General features: G+C 40.1%; 1 protein-coding gene across 2 annotated transcripts; it reads left to right on the forward strand.

Annotated features, from left to right (window-relative positions):
- The first annotated feature begins 5,808 nt into the window (after positions 1-5,808).
- Positions 5,809-25,516, forward strand: LOC146460702 (DBH-like monooxygenase protein 1). 2 transcript variants are annotated; one of them, XM_085087846.1, is made up of 14 exons: positions 5,809-5,955; positions 11,952-12,098; positions 13,736-13,909; positions 14,245-14,328; positions 15,596-15,781; positions 16,045-16,147; positions 16,363-16,529; positions 18,114-18,186; positions 18,413-18,498; positions 18,765-18,803; positions 21,382-21,441; positions 22,948-23,072; positions 23,994-24,120; positions 24,632-24,894. In XM_085087846.1, the coding sequence occupies exons 2-14, from the start codon at positions 11,976-11,978 to the stop codon at positions 24,788-24,790; spliced, it is 1,506 nt and encodes a 501-aa protein (XP_084943972.1). In that variant the 5' UTR covers positions 5,809-5,955; positions 11,952-11,975; the 3' UTR covers positions 24,791-24,894. The 2 variants fall into 2 exon arrangements, with proteins under 2 accessions (XP_084943972.1, XP_084943971.1); XM_085087845.1 differs by lacking the exon at positions 5,809-5,955 and adding an exon at positions 9,072-9,398 and having other exon boundaries at positions 24,632-25,516.
- The last annotated feature ends 1,580 nt before the right edge of the window (positions 25,517-27,096 follow it).

Below are 27,096 nucleotides of genomic sequence, written 5' to 3' on the forward strand. Positions count from 1 at the left end.
TTCCTTTCACCGAGGGCAAATTACTTACTCCTGATTGGTCGAGCGGCGAAAATACTCGCTCCTGATTGGCTGAGCACGACAGTTTTACATTTTGTTGGGTTCTGCATTTTGTGTCCAAAAAAGCAAGTTCTTTGAGGTTCTTTCGAAGTTCGACTCTTTAAGCCGGGTTCTTTGTACCAAAAATAGATGGAAATCAAGTGCTGCAGCTAGGAGGGAAATTCCTAAAGGTTAATTTTGGCGTCTCTCATAAGAAACAGCAAAAGATTATTTGTGTCAAAAGCTAAAGACTTGGATCGGATTGATTTTACTTTGTTTGGTTGAGAAACTGAAATCAGTCATGGCGTCCAAGTGCTTTCAACGAACGATAACCGAGCATGAGTGTCCTCAGTTGATGGGAGGAAGGAGCAGGAAGAAATTAATCCGCAAGTTCCTTCTTTGGATCCATCGTTTGCTATTTTAGTATCGATCTATGTTCGTGTGATTTCCAAGCGGTAGGAAGCTTCACAGCGCAGGTGAACAATTAATTGATGCCTAACATTTGATTTATCGTTGTTAGTTTGCTCCTGAATTAAACTTGTATTCTCTCTTAATGACATGTGTTTAATGGGAACTGTTCTTGTCGGTTTTGTTTGTTTTGTACGCTACGAAAAAATTAAATAATTTGTTCATTGGTTTGCTTGCGCCTTCGATGAGTGTTTTACTGACTGTTTTACGAAGTTCCTTGATAGTTTTAGCAACATTTTGCCCTCTGTGTTATAACAGCGGAATTTAAATGGCTCAAAATGATATTTTCTGTTTTTACTATTGTTTTTAGTTTTTAAGATGATCGAGGCAAAACGGTTTGTGAACAGCCGTCGCGCGCTACCGGCACTGTCACTGTCTAGTAAATTTTGCTTATCAAGAAGGCCGTACGCTATAAACCTAAGAGAAAATGGATACACTAACCAAAAAACACACTTCAAATATATCTTTGTGTAATAAATGAAAAAAGCACTGTGATGATTCATAGCAATAACTGAGTACAGAAATAAACTAAACAACGATCTTTGAAAAGTTCACAAAAAACAAGCGGCGAATGAATGTTTTGCGTAAACTTTGTTTTGATGAAAATGGAATCACACTTTAATTTTACATTCGCTATTAACGTTCTTTGAAAAGACTTTCAGTGAAAATTACTCACACATCTTAATCTTTGCGGTTATATCCTACTGTTTTAAGTATTTTTGTTTGTTCTCTGTCAAGATTGTCAGAAATATATGCGAGAAAAACTTGTCAGTAGTTTATGCCAGCGATACAATGTTGGGAGACGTTTGTTTGACTGACTATTTTAGCTCAGAATCAATTTTTTTTAAATGAAGCAAAATGGAATGAGATTAGAAAATAAAACTCCAAGGGAAATAACGAACATGGACCGAAAAATGAGCTCAAAAGGCTGCGCTGAGGTTAAACAAGTTGCAGTGTCAACACTACAAGAAAAAAATATCTTGCAAAAACAGCAAAGTTTTGTCAACAAAATCACATGAATATACTCGCCTCTTTGGAGAATAATCAGTCCTTTTATTCGATTGCTGATTTTTTTGTTCGTTTACAACGTTGAGTTTCACTTCAAAACGAAAAATCCATCGAATCTTAATTTCATTTCATCGCGCCGGATTAGACACTGATTAGAGTAAAATAATTTATCTTCAAGATTCGGCGGCTGTTTATGAAGTGCCGCCTCTAAAAGCTGCTAAAAGAATCGATTTCTAGTGTTTCTCCCGCCGCGATCCGCCTTGCTCTTTCTCCCGCTGTTTGACGGCAAAATTGGACGAGATCAGAAAATAAAACTCCAAGGAAAATAATCAACATGGACCGAAAAAATGAGCTCAAAATACTGTTCTAAAGTTAGCAGTATTAGCTTAAGCAATAAGTTAAACGGCGTGTCAAAACTGCAAGAAAACAATTTCTTGCAAACCAGCAAACTAGCAAAGTTTTGTCAACAAAATTGCATGAATGTACTCGCCTCTTCTGAGAATAACCAGTCCCTTTATTCCATTGCTGATTTTTCCGTTCGTTTTACAGTGTTAAGTGAGCGAAATGTTTCACTTCAAGATGAAAAATCCAACGTTTCGTGGCGCTGGATCGGAGTAAAATGACTTCACTTCCAGATTCTGATGATGTGCCAGTCGATTTGTTCCTCCCGCCGCTAGTTGCCTTGCTCTTTCTCCTGCTGTTGGTCACATACATAAAATTGACTTTGTATCTTGTCGTCTTCAAAATTATTTTTTCGTTTTGTTTTTTTCTCAAACGCAGTTGGCGATGCAACTTCCCGCCAAACAAACGCGGCCGGCAGCGCAGTTGGCCATGCATTTTCCCGCCAAAAAAACAACCCGGGTTACAGCACATACGCTTACTTATGTAAGCCAATGTGAAATGAGACACTCAAACCCTGTGCCGCAACACGGGGTTTTTTCGGCACCCTTTCCTGTTCTTTCTCTCTTTGTTCGTCACTCATGTTTAGCCTGTTTGCTACCGCTCTCAATCGCTTTCTTTGACGTGGAACTTCGCTTCTTCGTCGCCTGTTTTCTCGATCTCTTTCTATCTCCCTTTCTTTGCTTTACATGGTTTTAGACTTATTCATAAATTGAGTTTGTGTTTTGTCGTACACGTCGTCTTCAAAATTATTTTTTTTTCTCAAACGCAGCTGGCGATGCAATTTCCTGCCAAATAAACGCGGCCGGCAGCGCAGTTGGCCATGCATTTTCCCGCCGAAAAAAACCTGATTTGCAGCACAAGGTTTGAGTGTCTCATTTCACATTGCTTACATGGAGGAGCGTACGTACGTACGTTGTACGGTCGGTCGGACGGAAGTGACGTCATAACCAAACCAAAATTTCTCGCAGTGATGGGTTTACCAAATTCTCTTAGCTATGGGGCTCCGCTCGCGCGCGCCTTGCGGCGCGCGCGGGAGCTCCGCTAAAATCATCAGACATCACACCAAGCGTAAAAATAAATAAAATTATCTACTCACTTCATATTTGGATAAGCAAGAAGGAAAAGCCTTTTGAATAATTCTTACGATTTTTGCTGTTTTATGATTGTTGCTGCCGGTTTTAGTACTTTGTAGTAATGTTATAGCCATTTGCTGTACTCACCGGAGTGGTGTCATTTGAAGAATACTATAACCCTCTCTTGATCCAAAATTTTAATCATAATTTTGGTTTAATTTTAAACCTGATTATACACCTCTTTCATTTTTTCGTTTTTTACGAAACGTCGGAACATTATATCGCTAGTTTTTACTTGCCTGTGTCTTTCATTTACATGGTTGGAAACTATTATAATTATTACAAGTTATCGCAGATATAAAGTGCGTTCGACACTGCTAACGGACTATCACGATTGCCTGAAAATCTCCCTGGCTTCGCCCTGATCATTTTCTGTGCAGAAGGCAAAAGTCACTCAGATCACGCAGTTCAATTCAACAGTGTATAAATAAATTTTAAAGACTTTTTACCTCAGTGGAATATTAATTATCATTTTTACTTAAACGGTTGGACTCATTTGCTCTCAATTTCTGCGCGTTATAGTTGATTCGGGTTCCTTCAGTGCGGCATACTCTAAAACGTATTCGTTTGTTTACTTTGTCGCTCGAGTACATAAGAAACAAATATGTGATGTTTGCTGTGAGATTAGGAAGCCTTAATTCCAGGGCAAAAATATAAAATATGAACAAACCTTTTGCCAGCTGAACCGTGAGAACGCGTAGCTGGCAGTGTTATCCGCGCACGAAGATAGGTAGTTTTGGCGGCAGAGTCGCCGTGAACCGCGCAAACCGCGCGCGGCTTTACCGCCTGCCGCCCAAATTTTGCCTTTACCCGTTACCCAACATGCGGGCTACGGAAAGTATTTAATGCGTGTGATTTTTTACTCCTGATTACAGATCCTGAATCTCCCCAAAATCCAAGCATATTAGTGTTTAAAAGATGGTTTTTACCGTAATGGCTGAAAGACGTAACGGATGGAAACTGCAGAAGAACGGAGGAAATAGGAGGATCTCCGAGATGGCTGACCGCTGACCTTTTCAATTGGTTTAAATTGATATTGCCACAGCCATCTTCATAGCATTAAAGCTTGAATTTATGACGATATTTAAAGAATAAACAAAGTTTTATATTTACTTTTTGTCAACTGATTATCTGAATTTCATTCTTCATCTTTGCCACCGTTCCATCGATTAAAATTATATTTGTGTCTGGCAGAGTATTGAGAAAGGGAAAGGAAGATAAAGCAGCTGAGGCAAAATAACAGCAGGCTGTTCCAGGCGCTCAGATTGCAATGCGTGCGAATGATTATAACAGGCGATGAAAAAATATTGCGAGCAAGAAGAGACTGAGCGTTTGCATCGCTTGCATCTCCCCACCGGTATAGACAATTGGAAGAGATTAATGAGGTAAATAATTGATCAGCGTGAAACGCAAACCGAAGACCAAAACTATGAAAGCGAAGGATTAGGCCGGGGCTACATTGTAGCTTGAAATAGTCAGAAGAGGCCTGGGTCCCGTTTCTCGAAAGTCCCGGGGCCCGTTTCTCGAAAGACCCGGTATCTTTTCGGGCCAGAAATCAAATATTCAAATCATAATCAAAGAATAAAAGCGCGGGTCGTAGCTAACAAACCAGTCCATTTTGTTTTGTTAACTGATAGTTTTATCATATTATCTGCAAAACTATTGAAACATCGATCTTGAATGTAAACAGCAACAGCTTTCCGGGCCCGTTAATTATCGGGACTTTCGAGAAACGGGCCCCCGGTAACTTACCGGACCCGGTAAGTGCCTTTGGCGATAAATGTTTCTTAACAGTAGTGAATTTTTGCGTAACAGCGAAATTATAAGGATTTGTATGGGAAAAACGATCCCTACTTCAGTTTAGAAAAGCTAACGAGTTTTTAATAATAAAAAAAATCCCTAGCTGAACTCCCTCTTCTGTTCTTTCTCCAAAATAGTTTTTGGAGCGATTTAGCCCGATTCCAGTACATGCATATCATATAGGAGAGAAAAGCAATGGCACAAAAACTCACTGGAATCGCCCTAAATCGCAAACAGTGAACATAATTGAAATACGAACACAACATGTCAAACTTAGACTTACCCAGATTGTTCTAGCTTTTATTATAAGTTGTACCTTGTGCGTAGCGGCGCCGCATGAAACATGTCGATCTCATGCCTCGTGCCTCTCATGCCTCAAGTTTCAGTGCGACTGTAAGTCTACCTATTGTAAGTCTTCGGTGTATGACATTTGCAGACTGCAGATTGCAGACCGCAGACTGCAGACCGTAGATCGCAGACTGCAGATCGCAGACTGCAGACTGCAGACCGCAGACTGCAGACCGCAGATACTGCAGACTGCAGGCTGCAGATCGCAGACTGCAGATCGCAGACTGCAGACCGCAGATCGCAGACTACAGACTGCAGATCGCAGACTGCAGACTGTAAATTGTTTTCACCAGTTATAATTTGCGTACAGGGCACCTAGACTCACAACAGCCTCCTAAGCTAAATTACGTATATGATTAGTATGAGGACCGGAGTTTATCGATAAAACATCAAAACTTGCTAAAAATGACGTTTTTTTACATGTCTTTCTCAGTAAGGTATGTATATTAAATGGAAGGTTTACGTGAATTTTCAACGTGTTATGAATCTTACGATTAATTCCCATAGAAATCCTAGTCCTTATTTCGAGGAGGCTCTTGTGACTGTGGGGACCCTGTGGCACCCTTATTCCCAGGCTTCTAAGAAAGTAAAAGAAAACATGGCGATGGTATGGCTCGTTTCTCTTTTTCTCATCGGGAACCCGAGCTATTTTCTGAAGAAAGCATACTAAGTAAGGAAAAGACATTCCTAGTTTTGGGAAAAAAAGAAGAAGCAGTACTGCAGGAAATGAGTAAAAATCTTCACATCGACGTATCGATCGGTAAGAGCGCCTGGTACATTTTGGGCTGTAGAGAGCGGCTCAATTGAACGATTTAAAGCCTATTGTTAAGACGTTTTATCTTAAAGTGTTTTGCAACATGAAAGGGTAATGGGTTTGTTTACGGACTGGTAAGACAGGTGTAGATTACTTCACGTCATGGCTTGGCGAGCTGCTGCTAGCACTTTTCTTTAGTTGTACAGGTCAAATTGTCCTGAATTGTGTCTACATACATCGGCGTATGCAAGTCACAGGAATTTTAAGCTGATTTGATGTTCCAAGGAATGTAAACTTGAAATGTATCAGTTAACATAAACTTTTTAATTCATTAACTGACAAGGAATTGAAAGGTTAGAACTTCAATAACAGGAACGTAACCATTATATATTATTCCAAACTTTGGAATGCTGGGGAGCCCCCCCCCCCCCCCTTGGGGAGGAGTAATCCAATAAATTTCGAATAGGTGTGTGCCGCCCAGGATCTTGACCCAGACACTATTAAATATGAGACGAGCATAGATTGATAATCTATTAAGGCTCAAACCCGAAAAATTAAAACCTAAATAGTAACAATGGGTAAAAATGTAACCCGATTTGAGCATAAACCATTCCCTACTAAGCGGCACACAACCTATGCAAGCTTATTGGAATCCTTTGAACACAAATTCTTTGTCAGTACATTCACTTTGTCCAGAGGTGGGAAAAGCTTGTCTAGCCATTTAAGTTGGTATCGCTGCTCATTTTCGACATTTGCAGTCTCCACGTAGGGACGCCTATCTGCGTAGCTGTCATCATTTCTTGGTGATGCGATGGCCCCGGTTCGCCGAATGCGAGACTTTTGGCCAGGCTTTTTCCCCGAATTCTTGGGTGCGGACGAAGACGCTGCTACAGCGATGTTTGGACTACCGCGAGAATGAAACCAGGAAAGGTACTCGTTCAGTTTGGCAACGTGATCCGCAACTGTAAGTGAATGAGAACAAAGAGAGGCAGTTTTAAAACCTTTGCACTGACAAATGCAGACTCCGTTTTTCTTTACCGCCACAAAATAAGGAGTTGCCCCGGTATCACTTGCAACAAGAAAACCTTTATGATCTCATGGAGCTTCCACGATGTTAGTGCTGCTAAGAAGCAAGCACGCAGCTTTGTTGTATGATGGTAAGAAAACTGAGGATAACCCACATTCACAAAAAGGAAAGGAGAGTGAATGTGCTGCATTTCCCTCGTTTCTCAGGGGGACCTTCCCCACCTTCAGGGTCTTGTTGACCTCCTTCCCCACCATCTTCAAGTCCCAGTTCATTTTGCTGGCTGTAAATGCCTCTTCTTGGTACCATGGTTACGACTGGAAGGGCTTCATGAAAGTCCCTTAAATGCTTTTGCCTTTTCTCTTCTGACCAATCATATGTCCAAGAGTGTTCATCAACCTTAAAATGTTCAAACCCTGGAGCTATTTCAAAGGGTCCGTTGTCAATTATGGCATCTTCGACATAACAGAGATTGGCGTCCTTTTCCTTTCGAATGTTTTCAAAAACTGTTGGCATTTCGGTGGCCTTGTAGTTTTGCCTTGCCTTAATATTGCGATGCACTGATTCGGGGTCATTATTGTAGTAGAAATCGTATCCTTAACCCATATCTCGCCTAACTGAATAGAGAAGCATCTCTTTCATGTCTTTGGCTTGGTAACGTGCAAACCATGAATGGAATTCTGGTCTAGTGGTTTGTCTGGCGGCCTTTTCACGCTCGTTCCATACTTGCTCCAATTCTGCCAGATATTTTTCAAAGTCAGCCTCGGTGGCTAGGTCAATCAAACCCCTCTCTGGTCCTCTCTCGCGTCACTTCAGAGCCAAAGATATATTAGCAACAATTTCCTTCCTCTCATTACCATTCACACCAAGATCTGTAAGCTTCCGCTGAAATATCATCCTCAAAGTGCGTTTAACAAGCCAGAAAAAGGGCACAAGGAAAATGTACTATATCATGTCATGTATCCTTTGTGGGTGGTGACGCACACCGCCTGGAGGCTAGGGTTCAAATTCGCCACCCCCCGGGAAAGCAAAGGAGTTAATGTATCAGTCAATTCCAAGCGCGATCATTCCCCCCCCGGGCAACCCCCGGGCATTTGACCCCTGTTCGGCTCCACATAGTGGGGCATTTGACGCGAATAGAAACCCGACCCATCGGGCATTTGACCCGTCGAAAAAATGCTGGTCAGCGGTCGCATAAATTGTCGGAATGCTTTCTTCACAGCCAGAATTTACGCGTCTATTTTGCGTCAAACAGTTTTTAATGTAGTAAGCCATTTAATACTACCACAGAGAAGCGTTCCAACAAATGTATCTGAGATTGTTTTTGGCATGGCGGGGTTACATATTGCCCTTCGCTTCTCATTTTCAGTGGTATGTCTAAGTTCCCTCAAGCTTCGTTCTCCCTTTGCTCGGCGTTCGAAGCTCGACTTGTTGGCATGTCTAGGTTTCATAACATAGTGTTTTTTATCATTGTTCTTGTTATCACACGTATTAGCAAACTTCATGTACATTTAATATAAAAGAAAAGCGAGTATCGGTACATATATCGTTAAACTCACTGTTAGTTGAGTTTCATATGTGATGTTATGCATTATCTTTAATAATAAATTGTTTTAAATTTATTAATGTATGAATTTCGTTGATTTTTATATAAACAGAGCTAGCGAATACAAAAAAAAAACCGCAACACGATGACTTTTCAGCCCCAACCAGTGGGGCATTTGACCTAGAAATCGGCCCATATAGAGGGGAATTTGATCAGGCATTTTTAAAAAAGTCAAATGCCCGGGGGTTTGCCCGGGGGGGGGGATGATCGCTTTTGGAATTGACCCAGACATAAATGCCAGAGGTTCCCTGAGAGGATGTTGAAGCTTCGATTTGATCGGTTCATTACACTGGATCGGATTTTAAAAATTTGTACCCTATCCTACTTGAAGGCAATTCAACTTTCAGGGTTCAAAATGGAGTACTTGCTGTTTTGGGGACTGTTGTTTATTGTGCATAGTTATGCGTAACGTATATTTTTATAACAATGACAGCAAGATTTCAATTGCTAATGAGTAACTTAATAATCAAGACAAAGCAAGGGTGTGATTTTTCGGTTTATCGGCTTTCAAAGCGCGCAAGCTGCCGAAAAGATTACATAATGTTTTCGTCCGCTGTCTGCTTTTTGATCCTTCATGTTCTTGTCCTACAAGCATACGCCGTCGATCTTGCATTGCAACATTCTTTCTTTGCTCCTCTGGATGAAGATCAGAATGTAAAGCTGTACTGGAATGTGAGCGTTGCAGAAAAGCAAATTCTCTTCACAGTCGAGGCCAAAACAACCGGATGGATCGGGTTTGGTATCTCCAGCGGACAGGGAAAGATGAAAGGAGCAGATATTGTGATTGGCTGGGTGAAGGACGGTAAAGCTTACTTCAAGGTATCAATTCCGCGATAAGTAAATTGTAAAGGAACGTTGCGTTGCTGTTGCAACGGAACGGATGAGTCGATGGCTACGGAACTGATTAATTTGGTGACCTTAACGTTGTATTAGCATCCCAGAACTTTTGAAGTAGACGTTCGCCTTTTCTCGTGACAAATTGTGTTTGAGTACTGATTCGCAGCTCGAATATTTCAGGGAGCTATACGAGGAAAACAAAGCTGAATGAATTATCAGCGTGGGAATAAAATATTGAAAGCCCAGCGAAGCAATGAATTTTACATGAATATAGTTTGTCTAAACAGACAGATCTGTTTTTGTTAATTCTAATCAGTAACGGTTCCGTGATTATCTGAAGCAAAAGTGCCTTTGTAGCAAGAGTTAAGCTCATGTAGCACCTCTGACAAAAGCTAAGTGTCGTGGGTAAAAATAGACCGTTTCTTCGCTCTTGCTCCGCCCTCGTTCCTCGCCTCGTATTTTACCATGACGCAAAAGAACCTCGCGCGTTATCGCATTTTACTGTGACGCAAAAGAACCTCGCACGTTATCGAATTTTACCGTGACGCAAAAGAAAAATAAGAGACTGCTCGCAGTATAAGGTAAAAATGAGAATAAAAAAATTGTTCAAAATTCTTTACCCACGATATTTGTGCACACCCACAGCCCACGACCTCTATAAAATCTTGTTTACTCAAGGTTTATTCTCCGATCGGTTTTATCTGATGTCACAAGATATTTGTCAAATATAACGCGAATAAGATTAAGTTAGATAAAACAGATTGCACAATTGTAAACCGGCAAAGTCCGAAGCTAATCAGGTACTACATGAAAATTATGTGACCTAAATTAGGAAAAGAACGTGTATACTTGTGTAAAAAGAATTAAATTTAGGAGCATTACAATAGTGTAGGCTAGCGATTTTACTGTGCTCGTGCAAAGAACTTGTTGCGCAAATATAATAGAACTAAGTAAATCTAAGCACAATTGGAATGTAAGGTCAGATCGGGTCAGAACGAATTGAGAACGGTTCAATTGTGAATCGCGAATAGAGGATAGTGAACTGTAAATTGAATATTGGAGATTGTCGGATTGTTGGAGTGTTGGAATAAAATTTCAGAGATACAGAAGATACGTTCCTCTTCAGTTTGTGAACCGGCGAGTGCGGAGTGCGCCAAAGATTCCGCGACAAACTGAGATATTTTTTTAGTCTGACTCTATCCGTGCAAAACTATTCATGCACATAGAAAAAAAAATTATCTTTATCTTTGTACTTTACTTAATTTTATGCTCATAATACTTCACTACATTTTTTCAGAAACTAGATCTTTATTTATGTTAATAAATACTTCACCACATTTCACACTGACATTTTTGAACTGTCAGGAGGACGGCGAAACGTTGTTCGCTACTAATTTCACCAGTTTTTATTTTAAGATGAGAGTTACAACCTAAAGGGTGGAATTACATAGGCACGGTGTTCCCCTTTTTCCAAAAACCAAGTTCTATAAGTTCACCAACCAATGAATGTCACGTGACACCTATAGTAAGAAACAAGTGAGGCAGTTTTAGAATTTCCTTTGATCGTGTAAGTTATTTTAAGAAACTCCACTATTTCTGAAACAGTCATGAAGTCTGAGGTCAGCAAAGTCCAACAAGCGGTTGACGAACTCGCGACGCAAGCTTCTGCTGATAAGTTCCAACTAAATGAAACCACGTGTAAGGAACTGCGTAATGGTATAACATTCAGGCACTCTAGAAAGAACTTTGATCATCCAATTAAGGTTAATGGTCAGGATTTAGAGTCTGTAGAGCAAGCAATGATCTTAGCCGTGAGGTTTGCAGATATCTTACGATCTTACGTGGAATAATCACGTATCCGAGGTTGTAAAGAAAGTAAACAAGCGCCTGTATTTTTTGCGTCAGAGATGTCAAAGGCGAGCTTTGCGTATTATGTATCCAGATTGTTCGTACAATGAGGCGCTTCTTTTGACTGGTCTAGTTCCCTTACACGAGCGCCGCGATTTCTTATGTGATAAGCTCTTTAATTCTATTCTGTCTAATCCCTCGCACAAGCTGTGTAGCTTACTGCCTCCCAAGAATGAGTGCGAGGTCAATTTAAGGAGTCAGCACTCTTTTACCACACGGTGCCTCCACACCATCCGTAGTCGCAATAGTTTTATCTATCACTATGTCCATAAAGCAATGATGTAATATTATTCCTCTTTTTTATATATTTTGTCCTTTTATATTAGCTTTTCTTAGCTTGGTATTGTCATTCGTTCATTTTTATATATTTTATTGTAAATCAGACGTAATTCAGCCTGTGGCTGCAAGGTTTTGATTAACGCACATTTGTGCGGATTAAGTTTTAGGTGTACTGATATGATTTCAAATGGGAATAAACAAACAACAAGCTGACTGATTTACAATGCAAAAAGTGAGATTCCAGTGTAAGACTGATAAGGGATTTTTAACAGATAGCGTCACACAACCATATGCCAGTCCATATCATAAATATACACTTTTCACCGCTTTGTACTCGTTTCCTGATAGGATCGACATGCCGATGGTCGCGTGATGCCAACGATAGATACCCAACAGGATTATGAGCTGATTTCACTGAAGGAAGACAATGGTAAAACCACCATGAAGTTCAAAAGAAAGTTTGACACCTGCGATCCACAAGACAACAAAATCGAGGTGTGTAATTAGCGCATGAATCTAATAAGGCTGTTGTTAAAATGAAAGTAACATGCAGGCTTCTCTTTACATGTCAGTAATGAACATCGCAAACGAGATTTCAGAATTCCCGTAGAAATTTCCCTAGTTTATTGACGGTATATAAAGCTATGAATTTTTCTTTACATTGCAGCACTTTAATATTTCAAGAATAACATTTGTTTCCCAAGTATTTTGAATCTTCACTCATTGTTTAAAACTCAGTAGCAAGTACAAAAATTCCTAGCCAGATTTGTAACAGGCAATTATTGGTGGAAGCATGTGAGTTTATCAAAACTGGTTGAGTCACTTGGCCAGGACACACTGTAAAGTAGGCGTCGGACATTTTTTTGTATATATATATAACAACTTGTAGTGCGCGTTTACACTAGTGTCCTTTCCAACAAGTCCAGACTAACATTTTAACTTATACATTCTCTTTGTTCCGAGAGGATCGAATGTCTGGAATTTGCTTTTACAGTCAACCCAGGTCACGCGTGAACGATATTTTTGAAATTTGAATGGAGTTTTGAAATTTACATGTCAGTTTTGAAAATCGCCAACGAGATTTCAGAGTTCCCGTATAAATTTCCCTAGCTTTTTGACGGTATAAAGCTATGAATTTTTCTTTACATTGCAAAATTGAATATTTCAAGAATAACAATTGTTTCCCAAGTATTTTGAATCTTTTTTTCAGTTAATGCGTCTTTTTCGGAACGATTTCCAGAGAAATGTCCAACATTCCGTTCACACGTCGGACATTACAGAGAGAAATTCGAATGTTCATTTCATTCTTGGAAATACTGTTCACGCGTGACCTGGGTTGACTGTAAGGGAGGCGGTGGAAGCCAGGTCTCTCACCTGACCTTCAAATAAGCAGATAGATCCATGAATGTTCCACATAAAACTGGGTCATTGGATAATACAATTCCGTAGATTTGATTGGCTTAGAGGACATAGGAAAAAGCCACTATACCAAGCGCGAAAAATAGCGGCCATTGAATCGTCTTCCAGAGCAATATTTCTTGGGGTTTTTTTTAACAAAACAGTAAATCGTGCTTCTTAGAAATGCAATGATAATAGCCAACTCGGGGCTTTCCAAAGCATCCTCGTGGAATAAATGTTAAATTGAATGGCTGTTGTAGCGTACTTCCTGTGATTCGGGAAAACTCTTAAGGAGAGAAATAAACTAAGAACTAAGAGCATGCCTGGTGGTTTTCACAAGTAACTCGATAAGCGCGAGAACAGCAGCACTTACAGGGCATGCCGATGTGATTTTAGTTCAACGTATGGAGCATACGCAAGGCCAAAGATTTTCCTTTTCCTTGTGCTCCTTTGTGCTTCAGTACCGCAGTGATTCATAGTGTAAACAAAGGGTCAATTCAATAACACTTTTACAACTTATTTAAGTTGGCCCTTTTTTCGATTTGTTGGATTTCAAAGGAAGTCTACTCCTTGTTGGCAAAATTCTGACAGTACGCGAGCCGTAATATGAATGTGCACACAGGTTTACCGCGCCTGTTCAAATATTAAGCCAGCACTCTTCGATGTTAGCCAGTTACGTGGGTTAAACTCACTGTTGTTAAATTATTAAGCAATAATTGACTTGTTTCTTGCAGCAAGGAACAACCAAAGTAATCTACGCGTATCACCCTGACGATCCTTCGTCAGAAGATGCCATTCCACAGCACAGTCCTACCAACCGAGGACCAAGAAGCGTGTTACTATTGAGCAGCGCTAAGAAACCAGCTTTGCCACCTGATACTAAACAGTTCAACATCAGACATAACAAGGTAATTTTTTAACACAATAAACAACAAACCAGTAACAAACACACACAAGCTAGATCATATATATCTTTTACCAGGAAGGTTACAGAGCATGAAATCAAGAGGAAATTAAGGAAAAAGGAGTACCCCACCGACCCCACCCCCATCATTTGGCCCTTCCCTGTGTCTTAAGATAACAGTTTTTTTTACCTAACCAAATCACACTATTCTCTTTTTGTATTATACTTACAATCCTTTTCTCAAGCAATTATCGAAGGCAATAAAAGATTGAACTAACCGCGAAAACAAAATTGTGATATCTTACTGTTTGAATATTTTCTTATTCTTATTAATTTTAGACTACCATCCCAAAAGACTCAACCAGCTACCTGTGTGCAGTATTTGAAATACCTAAAGTCAATGAAACGCACCATATTGTGATGGTAAGATTACCTTCTTAATACCACCGACACCCCCCCCCCCCCCACCCCCATGCCGCTAACCCCTGGGGCGCCCTTTACCCTTGTCTCCAAACCTTTTGGGCCTTTTGGGGCTTGGAGGTTTTATGCTGGTATGATTTTATGTGTTCTTTGAACATTTTATGCGCTTAGAGCGCGCACAAGGTCACCACGTACCTCTCAATCTCCAGTAAACTGATTGTCGGCCTCAAATTCACAATCTACCAGCGGCAACTGACTTCGAGCGCCAAACATGCTTGACATGAGTGCCGACAGAATAAGCTTTTCAATTTCAAATGAAAAGACTGACACCGGCTCAAATATTCACGTCAGATTGAAAATACTAAACATGATATCATTTTGCGACTCAATACTGGAAATAGTCCTCAAAAGTTGGTTTTTAACGCGGGATGAGTGAGATACATTTTAAACACTGTATACTGTACACTACTCAAACATTTTACTATTATCTTCATCCAAACCTTACCTTCAATTTTATTCTCTACATTCACCTCAGTTAGTGTATGACGTCATCTTTTCCCTAAAACTACTAAGATCTGCTGTTTCAATCTTTGTGACCATTAACTCGTCCATTCATCCTGCAATCCAGTGGATAAAATGTAGTTCTTTGTTTCACCATCTGGATAGGTTAATGCGTTACCCCCTCTTTGTTTTATTTTCATTGCTGGTCATTATTGAGCCCAGATCCTTCTGACTTGATTGTGCAAGGAACGAGCCCTGGGGTTGAGTATAATTCATGTTCTATCAGGGAGTAACAATACGCGAAGAGTATCTTAATAGCTTATGTAATCTAATCTAAAGATCTATTTCTTTAAATCGTTTCCCGTTTTTCTTCATAGCATAACAAAATTCCGCCTCAGTCGTAACTGATCCTTGATTTTCTGCATACTCTGTGTCAAACAAAACTGAGGTAAAAACTACGACCTTTTTCGAAGGAGTTAGTAATGGCCATGGTAACTCTCTAACTCTGGGCCGGCAAATTAAAACCTGCCATAAAAGAGGTACATATCATCCCATGTCATTAGCATTGTCGAAGGGTTTTACATTTATTTGATTCCCGTAGTAGGCCGGTCTCGCTGCATTTATCATTTATGTTACTATAGTTCCTTGTGCAGATTGTATTCGCTAGCTATTAAACCAACTTGCCACCATTAAAACGTAAAATCATTACCATTACTATTATTATGCCAACAAGTTGGAATTTCCTTCATCTCCTTTTCTTTACATTTAGTTTGAGCCAGTTATCCAAGCAGGCCACGAGGGAGTGGTCCATCACATGTTAGTGTACGAATGCAGTGAGGATTTCCCAAAGCACCATTTAAATTACACCGGCCGCTGTTATGGATCGAATATGCCTCCTCCGGTCAAGGATTGTACTGGAGTGTCAACCATTGCTGCGTGGGCGATAGGTGGAAATGTAAGTACAGGGAGCAGGGATGGCGTGCTCAGAGCACTCGCCTCCCGCTGATGTGGCCCGAGAGTAAAATTGAAGGAAAACCCAATTGTTGGGGAGGGGGGGCAATAATACATGATTCCTCTGACTTCAGTTAACGGGGATTTATACACATCAGCGTGTTTGTTGAGATACCACCTTTAAATCTCTCTCAGAATTAGCTGACAATCTGGATATTAACTATTGCTGATGGCATTTGTTCTTAATTTGCTATATCGATATTTTAGGCGTTCTATTTCCCTGAGCACGCTGGTTTTCCGATTGGTAAAGCTGACAGTCCAAAGGTCGTCATTCTGGAGATACATTACGATAATCCCAGGAACGTGGAAGGTATGAGTAACACGTGATCATGTTATTAGCATTTATTATCATTCATTATCAGCGGTTCCCATTCTCTCCGGGCAAACCACAAGCATTCGGCTGGACACTTTAATGCTGTTTTTAATGTCCAACTCCTATCGATGAAAATTAATTTTAGCTATGACCAGAGTCAAGTTTTCCGTTCAAAATTCCTGTTCAATATTTTCAACGCGTTTCCATTTTAGGAATGATTGACAGTTCTGGACTCCGGTTTCACTACACCAAGCAACTGAGAAAGTACGATGCTGGGGTGCTGCACGTCGGGGCATCTGTGTCTGGTTCCATGGTGATTCCTCCAAGACAGACAGACTGGGAAATCAATGGCTTCTGTAGCGCTGAATGCACCAGAGAGGTATGTACTGCATCAGTTTTTGTAACAAAACAAGCGGTCGCAAATTGTGGAAATACATAATAATCTTCTTAGAAAAAGCCAGGGGAAAATAATTTGTCCTGTCTGATTAAATAGATGACAAACGCTTGGCGCTTTTAACTTTACCGAGAGACGGCCAAATATATTTTTAACGCGTTTTGAAATTTTATTCGAACAGTGTAACCATGTGTGTATCTCTGAGATTTTGAATGATACAGGAAATCTAACAACTCGCAGTGTGTACAAGAAAAATGCTAGTTTATGTTGTCATGACTAACCATCAATTTAAAACTTTTCCATACTTTCGCTTTTAAGCTTGCAAAATTTGGGCACGCAAGCTCTGAAAGGTATTTTAAAATGAGAGTAAATTAATTTTGTATGGTCCTACGTCTCGACGATCGTCCTCAGAAAGATGGAGAGAAGTTCAAATGAACGGCATTTTATTAATCCAACGGACAGGATGTACCTACCTAGTACACCTGAACTAAAAAACGCATAACCTATACACAATAAGATCACTTTCCATTTGTTAAAACTGACCGGTCGGTTTTACACCAATCTGAACGAAAGTTTATATGCCACTTTTGTTAATTGCTTTGTAATGGCGCACACTACTCTCAGAATTTGCCGAAGAATTCCAAGAATCAGTTCTTCAAATTGGTTCACTCCATTTACGGATCGATCGGTCTGACCGGACAGTTCTGACAAATATAATGGAAAGCACCCTAAGTATTGTTTCTCCGAGTCACCTCAAGTTTAACTCCTATTCCGTGCTGTCCACAGACCCATCCACTTCCCATCGTTGGATTAGGTTTGGTTGGAAATGCTTCGCTTTCGCGCATTGTACATTTTGTGGGCTATTTGAGGATGTTGCTTCCTAGTACAAATCTATTTAAAGCATGCACAGTTTATGACTGTTCGAGACAATTATATGTTAGAAAAGACTATTGGAATCCAAAAAGAAAATAAGGGGTAGCCACCCATTTTTCAGAGATTTTTCTTTTTTTTTTAATTAAGGGGTTACCACTAATTTTCTTTGTAGATTCCAGTAACCCTTGCTAAGATCTGCTTTCCCCGTACAGTCGTAAACCACGCAAAAATACTTTTTGTGTTACTAGGCGCTGTTTTCAAGAAGGCACGCAACAGTTTTCCTGATCTGGGAGTGGATCTTTTCAAATCAATATTTCACATGGAAGGCTTGCTTCGATCTCCCTCATACTGCACCACCTTTCCAACCCATGACTGTTACCAAAACAAAACAAAACGACTGTTACCCAAACAAAGCACTTTATTTTAAGTAGCGTTGATTATCTCGAAATGTAGTCAGACACTTTACAACGAAACTTTCAGAATTTGAACTACCCTACCTAGACAATTCGCAGGCGAAATTGGGAAAATCTGTAAGAACGTTTTCAAATAAATACAGAATTATTTGAGTTCGACTCCAACAGATAGCATACTAGATATAAGTATCCGTGAGCATTATGTGCGGTAAGCGTTCCAGCTAGCGTTCTTAATTTCTACCAATCTCTATTACTGACACCGTTTCTTCTTCTTGGAAAAAAGGGCCTGAAAGGATCCACGCTGCCTGACGGAGGAATCAATATATTTTCACCGCTGTTACACACTCATCTAGCTGGTAAACATTAATTTGAACGAACATAAACTGGTTAACGAGCCATTAGGAATAACTAAAGGGATTTAAAATATTAAAAACAAAAACCAAGAACATGTTTTTTAAACGATGTGCTATTTTATTTGTACGATAAAGCACTATCGGAGGGCTTTCTTTTGAAGCAGTCACGAGTTTGGTTAGAGGTGTTTTAAAAACGTTTAACAAACAATCTTCTTCCTTCTGTTTTAAGGCAGGAAAACCTATATCCGTCACATCAGAGATGGCGTGGAGCTCCCTGAGATTGCAAGAGATGACCATTATGACTTCAACTTTCAGGTGAATTTGAACCTTTCGAAGAGGCTGCAATACCTTTTAACAATTATGGCATTCCATTAGTTGTTAAAATTTTGCTCGCAACCAGGGCTGTGTTTAATTCCCCCTCCTCTTAAAATAAAATCAAGAGCATGAATCGAGCATTTTAAGTTTTCCCACCCCAAACACTATGGTCATAGTTTAAACACGTCGTTACTTTAATTTTCCACTTCCCCAAAAAATAATTTTAAAATCCTACTGGTATACATGTATTTTCATTTTATTAACAGGAATATCATATATTGAACAAAGAAGTCCACATTGCCTCGGTAAGACATTTTAGTTACATCAAAACAAAGTATTGGCAAAATTCATGAAACCCCTCCTACATTTCCCCTGCACCCACCCCACCCCTTTGAAAATTGATAACCCTCGAAAATGTTCCGAGAATTTATCTGCTAGGTAGTTTCTTTTAGGGTTTTCAGTCATTTTAACGATTTAATAATTATATCTTTGTGCATCTGTCTGGCTCCTGAATTCTTATTCCTCGCAAGGAACGCAATGTGTGATAAGCGTCCACGCGATATTTTTACGATTTAATACGGTTCAATCCCTTGCCAGTTTTTACCGATATGGTATCTCTTTCACATCTGAATCAAACGATGTCCCTTTCTTATGCCCTGAAGACATAAGGCCAATGGTAGAAGAATGCTCCCTCATAATTGGTGTCAAGGGCAACCTTTGTGTTGTAATTTCTACCAGAAATGTCTGTCTATTTTGTGTCCTTTTTGTCCGATATTTCACCTAACTGGCTCGAGAATACACTGGTACTGCCATCAAGAACTCTACGACAAAACTGCCACTACCTACAGATGACTTAATGGACTTACTGAACCTCTGCCTTACTTCTACTTACTTTCAGTACAATTAACGGCAAGCACTATAAGCACTTACACGGAGCAGCTATGGGCTCACCAGTTTCCGTTAATGTAGCAGAAATTGTTATGCAAAACATCGCGGAAAAAGCCCTAGAAACGTAAAACAGACACTACCGCTATGAGTCCGGTTGTTCGAAAGCCGATTATCGCTAACCCCGTTTAAACGTTAACCGAGGTTTTCATCTCGCTCATTTAGCTCATGCTAAAGACAAGCCTAACTCAAAACTGAAGTTCAAAAATCTTCGGCAGAACCTTTAATAATAAGTCATTAAACTAGAATCAAAGTTCACGTAAATCTAGGATTAGTTTAACCGAGCTTTGAACAACTGGACCCTGGTAATGGTTCTTAGACGATACCTTTACACCAGCACACAAAGACAAACTCCACGCTTTTCACAGAGCGCTGACATACGGATTACTTAGGAGATCGACGAAAATTATAAAATACCTTTTTTCCGGTTAGCTTGCTTAGTTACCCATGATAACGACAACAAACTGCGTACTGTATGGTTTACAGAAAACCAACACATACTGACAGACTACTAGACCAATCATCCTACAACCCTACTTCTCACAAAGTAACGACTATACTAGGGAGCAGGTATGGCGCAGTGGTGAGAGCGCTCGCCTCCCACCAATGTGGCCCGGGTTCGATTCCCTGACTCGGCGTCATATGTGAGTTGAGTTTGTTGTTGGTTCTCGTCCCTGCTCCGAAGGTTTTTCTCCGGGTACTCCGGTTTTCCTCCGCCCACAAAAACCAACATTTGCAAATTCCAATTCGACTTGGAACGCACAGTCGCCTTTAAACGAGTTCCTGGAGAGCTCTTTGGTGCTCGTAGACGTAACACTTACAAGGACACTGAACCTAACGCTACAAACAACGACGCATGCCTGTCACTACTGCGACTATACCTTACATCAAAAGCACTTCTGAAACTATCGCACGGATCCTACAGCCCTACAACATCCTCCATGCAGCTCACAAACCTATCACTACTTTGCGACAACTACTGACGAACCCGTAAAGGACAGAGACGAACCCAGCCACAGACGGGAAGCAGTTTACAAGATCAAATGCTGCTATTGCCAGGCCACTTATATTGGTGAGACCGGCAGAAATGGGAATAGAAACTAGAAATAGTGATTTCAACAATCACATTGCTGAACACCAACTACAAACGACCCACACAATCGACTGGAACCGGCTGCCAAGTGCGTTACCTACGGTACAAATTACTAGCAACGGCTCACCCTGGAAAGCTGGTTTACTAACCTAGAAAAAACACCACTCAACCATTGCCTACAACTACCTGCACCATACAAACGACTAATTGATAGCATCAACAGAAAAGACGAACAATAGACAATTTTATTACCAATAGACCAACAGACTTTTGACTAACAAAAGAAGGATCAAAACGCACCAATCACACTTTACAGTCCTCACAGCCAAAAACATCACGGCTTAACTGACAAACGACCAATAACATCTCGACTTCGTTGACCAATCAGGTTAACAACCAGAGACATTTATACCATCTACTGATGTTCCGCAATTTACTTGACTCTGAAGATGACTTCCTCTCAGGTTGTCGAAACGTCAGATTAGGGAGCTTAAGCACAGACGTTCGTGAGCCACGGACGGCAACCGAAAGTAGAATGTTTCCATTTTTGGCGTGGTTTTGTTTCTTACCACGGAAAGCTCTTGTTTATGACTGTGGCTAGACGTTAGAAACGCGATGGCGTGAAAACGCTCCAAAAAGGGAAAAAAAACTTCAAACGGTCCTTCTCAGGATTACATTCACCTGGATGATCATAATTTACGTACTTATGACATGACATCCTGGGTTCAAAACATTTACAGTCTGTTTTCGCGCGCTCGCTACCCCCGGGGTTATAAAGAATATCCTACATTAGCACATTTTATCTCAGAATGTGTCAAATATGGTTTTCCTTCGTTTGTTTACAGGGTGACTCCTTAATTAATGTCTGCGTCTACGACACCAAAGATAGAAACATGCCCACAACTGTAAGTTACTGAAAAGCTTACAAACGACGACATAAATTACCTTGTTAGAGTACTAGCTTCCAATGTCCTTAAACAAAACTGTAGTCACGTTTTATCCTGTGTGTTCCGTGCGCTTGAATGCTCTTCTCTTAAGTTTGAATTACAATAATTTTATTCGTCGCGAGATGTACCATTAGACATGATACATGTAATGAAGTCACTAACACTGAGTGTAGCTTATGTAACTTTGTAACTGACTAGGTGAAATAAAGATAGAACGGCAATCTGCAGAATTAATACAAAACTGTCACAATCGTAGAAAAGCTGTTTCTCATGCTTTGCCTTCCTTCATTTAACTTTTTTCTTGTTGGGCCAACATCTCATCTGTGTTACTTCAATGCAAAAAAATAATTATTTTCTCACAAGAGTGGGAAGGGTAATGACTTCACAAAGTAAGAATTATGAAGACGGAATTTCAAACTGTGACTTTCTCAGCAACCTTTTGTCCAGGGTAGTGGTTAGTGGACATGGTCTGGAAATAAACTCTGTAAACTCATCATTTTCGCTCAAATACAATGATTACAAGTAGGGTGCACGATGAGAAGGGACTTATCACGATATACTAAGCCTCCCATTTATTTGATTCTTGGATTCTGTGTTGATTTTTTATCAGATTTTCGAAATTGATAAGTTAGATTCTTTAACTACAGTCACTTTTAAGTTAGATCCTAACATGGAACGGCACCAGGGGCCCGTTTCTTGAAAGTCCCGGCAACTTACCGGGCCCGATAAGTATATTTTTAAATGTTTTTTCGCCGATACAGGCACGGCACTTGGCCAATGCCTTCATAGAATTATTAGATTTTAAAATTTAGTACTCAACGCTAACAAAAATTGAGTTCTGTTAAGAAACACTTATCACGAAAGACACTTATCGGACCCGGTACGTTACCCGCACTTTCGAGAAACGGGCCCCAGGGGCCACGGGTTGTATAGCATCAAGGTAAGTGGGAGTTTTCTCCAGTCGGATTTTCTCTCGCGCGCTCTTCTTGTGTTCCCGATCCTCAATAAACCTCCTTCAGTCAAGAAATCCAATACAGAAAATCCTTCCGAACGCAGGGAACGACTGCAGAAAAGTCCCATATATCTCAGTAAGATGCTTTATGCAACCGGGCTCCAGAACCCGGCATTATCCGGAGCGTACAACTGCCATATTTTCGTGTCACCAAGTCCTACAATAGCCTTGCTAACTAACCACTAGTTTTGCATAATTCTCGTGCGGACTGGAATTTTAATTTTCGGACCAATTTATCAATCTAGTAATCTACAACTTTGCTATCTAAGAATAGACCGATCTGTGATATATAGGGCTAGTATGCAAGTTGTACACTCAGTCAGCCTTTTCAAGTTAATTTTACCAAATCTTTGCCTAAATTCTGACGTACTACTGAACACACAGGTCTCAACCCACATTACCCAGGCAAAAAATAACTTTAAAGTTATTTCTACTCCTCTTTCTGGTTTTAGGGAGGTCTTGGCACCTACGATGAGATGTGTTTGTCTTTTCTCATGTATTATCCCAAAGTCAACTTTACAAAGTGCATTTCAACTGAATGGCCAGCAATCCAAGACTGGGCGAAACATTATGTCAAGTATTTATCTTCACAATTTTTACCTTAGTTTAATAACACCGGCAGTATGTACATGCTCATTTCTGAATTCGTGATCGTGTTGTGTCCGTGATAACGAGGTTGAATTTGAATGAAATTATACCAGTCTTGGCGGGAAAAGTGTGCACTGTCATCATATCCAACCCCGGGTAGTCAATGAGCATAGGCTACATCCTTGGGAACAAGGAAACGGCCTTTCAACATTTCTAAATTCATATTCGATCTGGATTATTGTCAAGCACTTTATTATGAACCTCTGGCTCGGGAGATTGCGCAAGCAGTCCGCGTATAACTAATTACTGAGGCAGTGCGCTAAGAGACGTGATTGCTCTAACACCAAGGCTACTCGTGACCGGCAGTTTACTGTGTCTCATAAATCCCCTCCTGAAAACGAAGCAATTAAACTGAATCCAACTGTCCTATTTGGAAACTGGTTGTAAACATAATGCATCAGGGGCCCTTTTCTCAATACCCCTGAACAGTTTTCGGGCCAAAGAGGTATTCTTCAAATCCGTTTCCCATCGATTGCTGGTAGCCTTTTGTTCAAACTATCTCAATGTGTTTCCTAATCTTATAAAGTTGCCAACTTTGTTTAGCTTTCAAAATTATAAAAAATCAAATTTCTAGCTCAGAGCATTGTGTACAAAAAAATATTTTTTGGTTCCGAAAAGTTTTTGGAAGTTCGAGAGACGCACGCTAGCTTCCATTTCAAACTGGCAGTGACGATGGGTTCAAAAACTAGAACAACGGGGTTAAAAAAATGTTCACCCTTCGATAACGTCTTTGGCTACAGTTAATCGGATTATCTTGGCAACCCCGCTGTAATCATTTTAAGACTTTAAGACCAGTTGATTTGCATTTTCTTGTTTATTAATTGTTTGTTTGTTATTGTGCTGGTTATAGAAATAATGAGGAGACAAAGAAACCCAGCTTCTGGACTGATTCAGTGAACAAAGGACTGAAGGATGCCTATAAAAAGGCTGATCAGGTCTATGTACACTGTATTGCCCGTGCCAGTAAACCAATGCCGGTAATGTCATATTTTACATGTTGATCCATATTCATCATCAAAAGCAAGTCAGCTACTTGTTGTGCAGTAACCATGAGTCATTCTTTAACAATTAGTCATTATATAAACGAGAGGGAATTAAAAGTATTTCTTCTACTTAGAAAAGAAGTCTTTCGCTGAAATGTGAAATTTAAAGACAACCCAAACAACTTTGGAGTTCCTCAAGAATTTATGAAACACGGTTTATCATAACTACGCTTTCTTACATCAAATTCTTTAAAGCTCAAAGTAAACGGGTTGCGATTAAATCGCCATTATACCAGGAGCCATCCCTAATAAGGTTCCTGATTATACGTAATGAGCAGCTCGTCCTTCTCAGAGATGGTCAAGCAAGAAGCGCTTGACGAAATCGCTTTCTGCGCAAGGATGGAATGGTACTACTGTATCACTCATGAGCGTTGTCACGACATCTAGAGATAAATAACGAGGGAAATGTCGCAGAGTGTAAACATTCACCTTCCATATCTTGCAGGGTCTCGGGAATAAACTTGAACCAAAGCCGGTAATCAAGACACCTTACAAACCGGAATCCGGCTGCCAGGTGATTGGTTCCATGGGTAACACAGCTGTTCCTGAGTATTTGGCGTTACTTATCACACTTGTTATAAACTTCGTTGCTTTCATCGCCTGAGCAAACAACAGTAGAATACATATAGGTTATTGAACTAGCTTGTTCGGTCCGTATTGGGAGAATATTGGTCGAGTTATTTTTTTTTTAATTTGTTTGTTTGTTTGTTTTTTTGCAAGCTTATGGTCCATAAACTTACAAAAATAAGAAAAGAACGAGACCAATATTTTCCCAATACGGACCGAACAAGCTAGCTCGATAAGGTTTTTTTATATAGGCTTCACTTCTTGTTGCTGTCTAGTCCGCCTGAAACTTGTTTATGTTCAAACAGTGCGAGAAAAAAGGCAAGAAAGTAAAGACTTCACGCCACTGTTTGAACAGTTCCTTTTTCATAAACTAAATTTACGGCACTGTAAAGCATTTTTGCTTTGTTTTTGTTTTGTTTTTTTGTTTGTTTTTTGTTTGTTTGTTTGTTTGTTTGTTTTTTTGTCAAAATTGAAACACTTTCCTCCTATCAAACGTACGTTTTAACGCCAGTTGTCCATCTTATCGGTCCGTATGGGAAAATTCGTACCGCTCAGAATGAGAATGCTCCTTTTCAGCGCGGACTAGTTCAGCTATATATTAGTAAAACAGTAGAATACAGTAGAATACAATGCGATACATTGTTACTTGTGTTAGTTTAAATGGAAAATAGTTCATTAGCTGACTTGCATCTTAATCAAGCTATTGTGGTGCGTAGTGTAATGTATTGTTTAATGGCTGTGAAAATAAAACGAATTGATTTCATCCACTGCCTCGCAAGTTAGTCTGGGGTGCTAACCATTTACGCAAACCACCCGGATGAAAATTTTCGGCATAAATACGAAATGATTTAGCTTGTCTTAACAGAAGATGGATAACGTGCAAAATGTATGAACATCAGCTGTAAATCCCAAAAGGAGTAATAAAAATGCATCATTTTGACCAGAAGCTCATAATATCAGAAGTGCTCCAAATGGAATGATGCGTACCATTTGATTTTCCATCTGGAATTTCCGGGTTTTCCATGTAAATGGTAAGCACCTCTGGTCTCCATTCCCCCCCCCCCCCCCCCCACCCCTTTAGGATATTTACACGTGCCTTGTCTGGCGGTTCGTGATGTGATATTCGATCGATAACGCACGAAGACTCCTTGGATCCACCTGCTCTGATGATGCATTACACCTAAGAGGGGATTCTACCTAAATTTGAGTGAAGTTTGAAGAGGTTTTAAGAAGGGATAGAAGAAAGAAAAATAATTTTTGGAACACCAACAGACAGTTGATGGCCACGCAAGAGCACCCCAGGTTTCTAGTGGACTAACTTGGTGTCCGTCTATTAATTATTAACTATCTATTCTAATTTTAAAATTTCACTAAGTCTTCAATATTGCTAATTTCTCTTAATTTTACCAATCCTTCTAGAAAAACTATCTCCTCCCAAATACACCCAAAAATTCACAAAACACCCCACAACACAGATTCACTGGATAAGTGTAGAGTTTTTGGATTTCTTGAAACATGAACGAGATAATTCCATTAAAGCCATGTCAAGTGGCGGAAAAATGGCGTTTAGGTAACCCCCCCCCCCCCCCTTTATGTGTAACCCTGGCTATTTCCAATATAATTTACACAGCGCATCGGTGCTCAAAATTTACGAAAGCTGAGGAGGGACTTCCGACTTCCGACTTCCGACTTCCGACTTCCGACTTCCGACTTCCGACTTCCGACTTCCGACTTCCGACTTCTGACTTCCGACTTCCGACTTCCGACTTCCGACTTCCGACTTCCGACTTCCGACTTCCGACTTCCGACTTCTGACTTTCGACTTCCGACTTCCGACTTCTGACTTCCGACTTCCGACTTCCGACTTCCGACTTCCGACTTCCGACTTCCGACTTCCGACTTCGGACTTCTGACTTTCGGCTTCCGACTTCCGACTTTTTTTTTTATTTTTTATTTTTTTTATTTTTTTTTATTTTTTTTTTTTTTATCTTTTTTTTAAATAAACTCTAGTGAGCAGCACACAGCAATAGATCTTGTCAACTTCTTTATTATCTACTACCGGTTTCGTCTGATAACACAGACTTCATCAGGGAGTTAGAACAAGAAAGTGAGGGAACATATTTTATACCTAATCATTGTAGTACAAATCACGTTCCAACATGGGTGTGAACAGCGAAAAGACACCCAAAAAGCATTACGTGCAGGATATGACGGAAATACTGCGTGACGCTGAAAATGCGCAATGTTTAATTTTAGGGCTCACGGATTTACAGCGGTTACCAATAACACGCGACCTACCGTCTTCAAAAGAGTCGGATAAAGTTGCGTTTTGGTGGACGTCAA

Source organism: Pavona decussata, unplaced genomic scaffold, assembly GCF_977016875.1.
Source record: "Pavona decussata unplaced genomic scaffold, jaPavDecu1.1 SCAFFOLD_207, whole genome shotgun sequence".
Taxonomy (NCBI): Eukaryota; Metazoa; Cnidaria; class Anthozoa; order Scleractinia; family Agariciidae; genus Pavona; species Pavona decussata.

Bases quoted from the DNA above. Each gene is read 5' to 3' on its own strand.
- LOC146460702 (XM_085087845.1), top strand. From the start codon at position 9,120: ATGTTTTCGTCCGCTGTCTGCTTTTTGATCCTTCATGTTCTTGTCCTA. The intron at 23,073-23,993 runs GTATTTATCTTC...TGCTGGTTATAG, and splicing joins TGGGCGAAACATTATGTCAA to AAATAATGAGGAGACAAAGA. The intron at 24,121-24,631 runs GTAATGTCATAT...CATATCTTGCAG, and splicing joins GTGCCAGTAAACCAATGCCG to GGTCTCGGGAATAAACTTGA.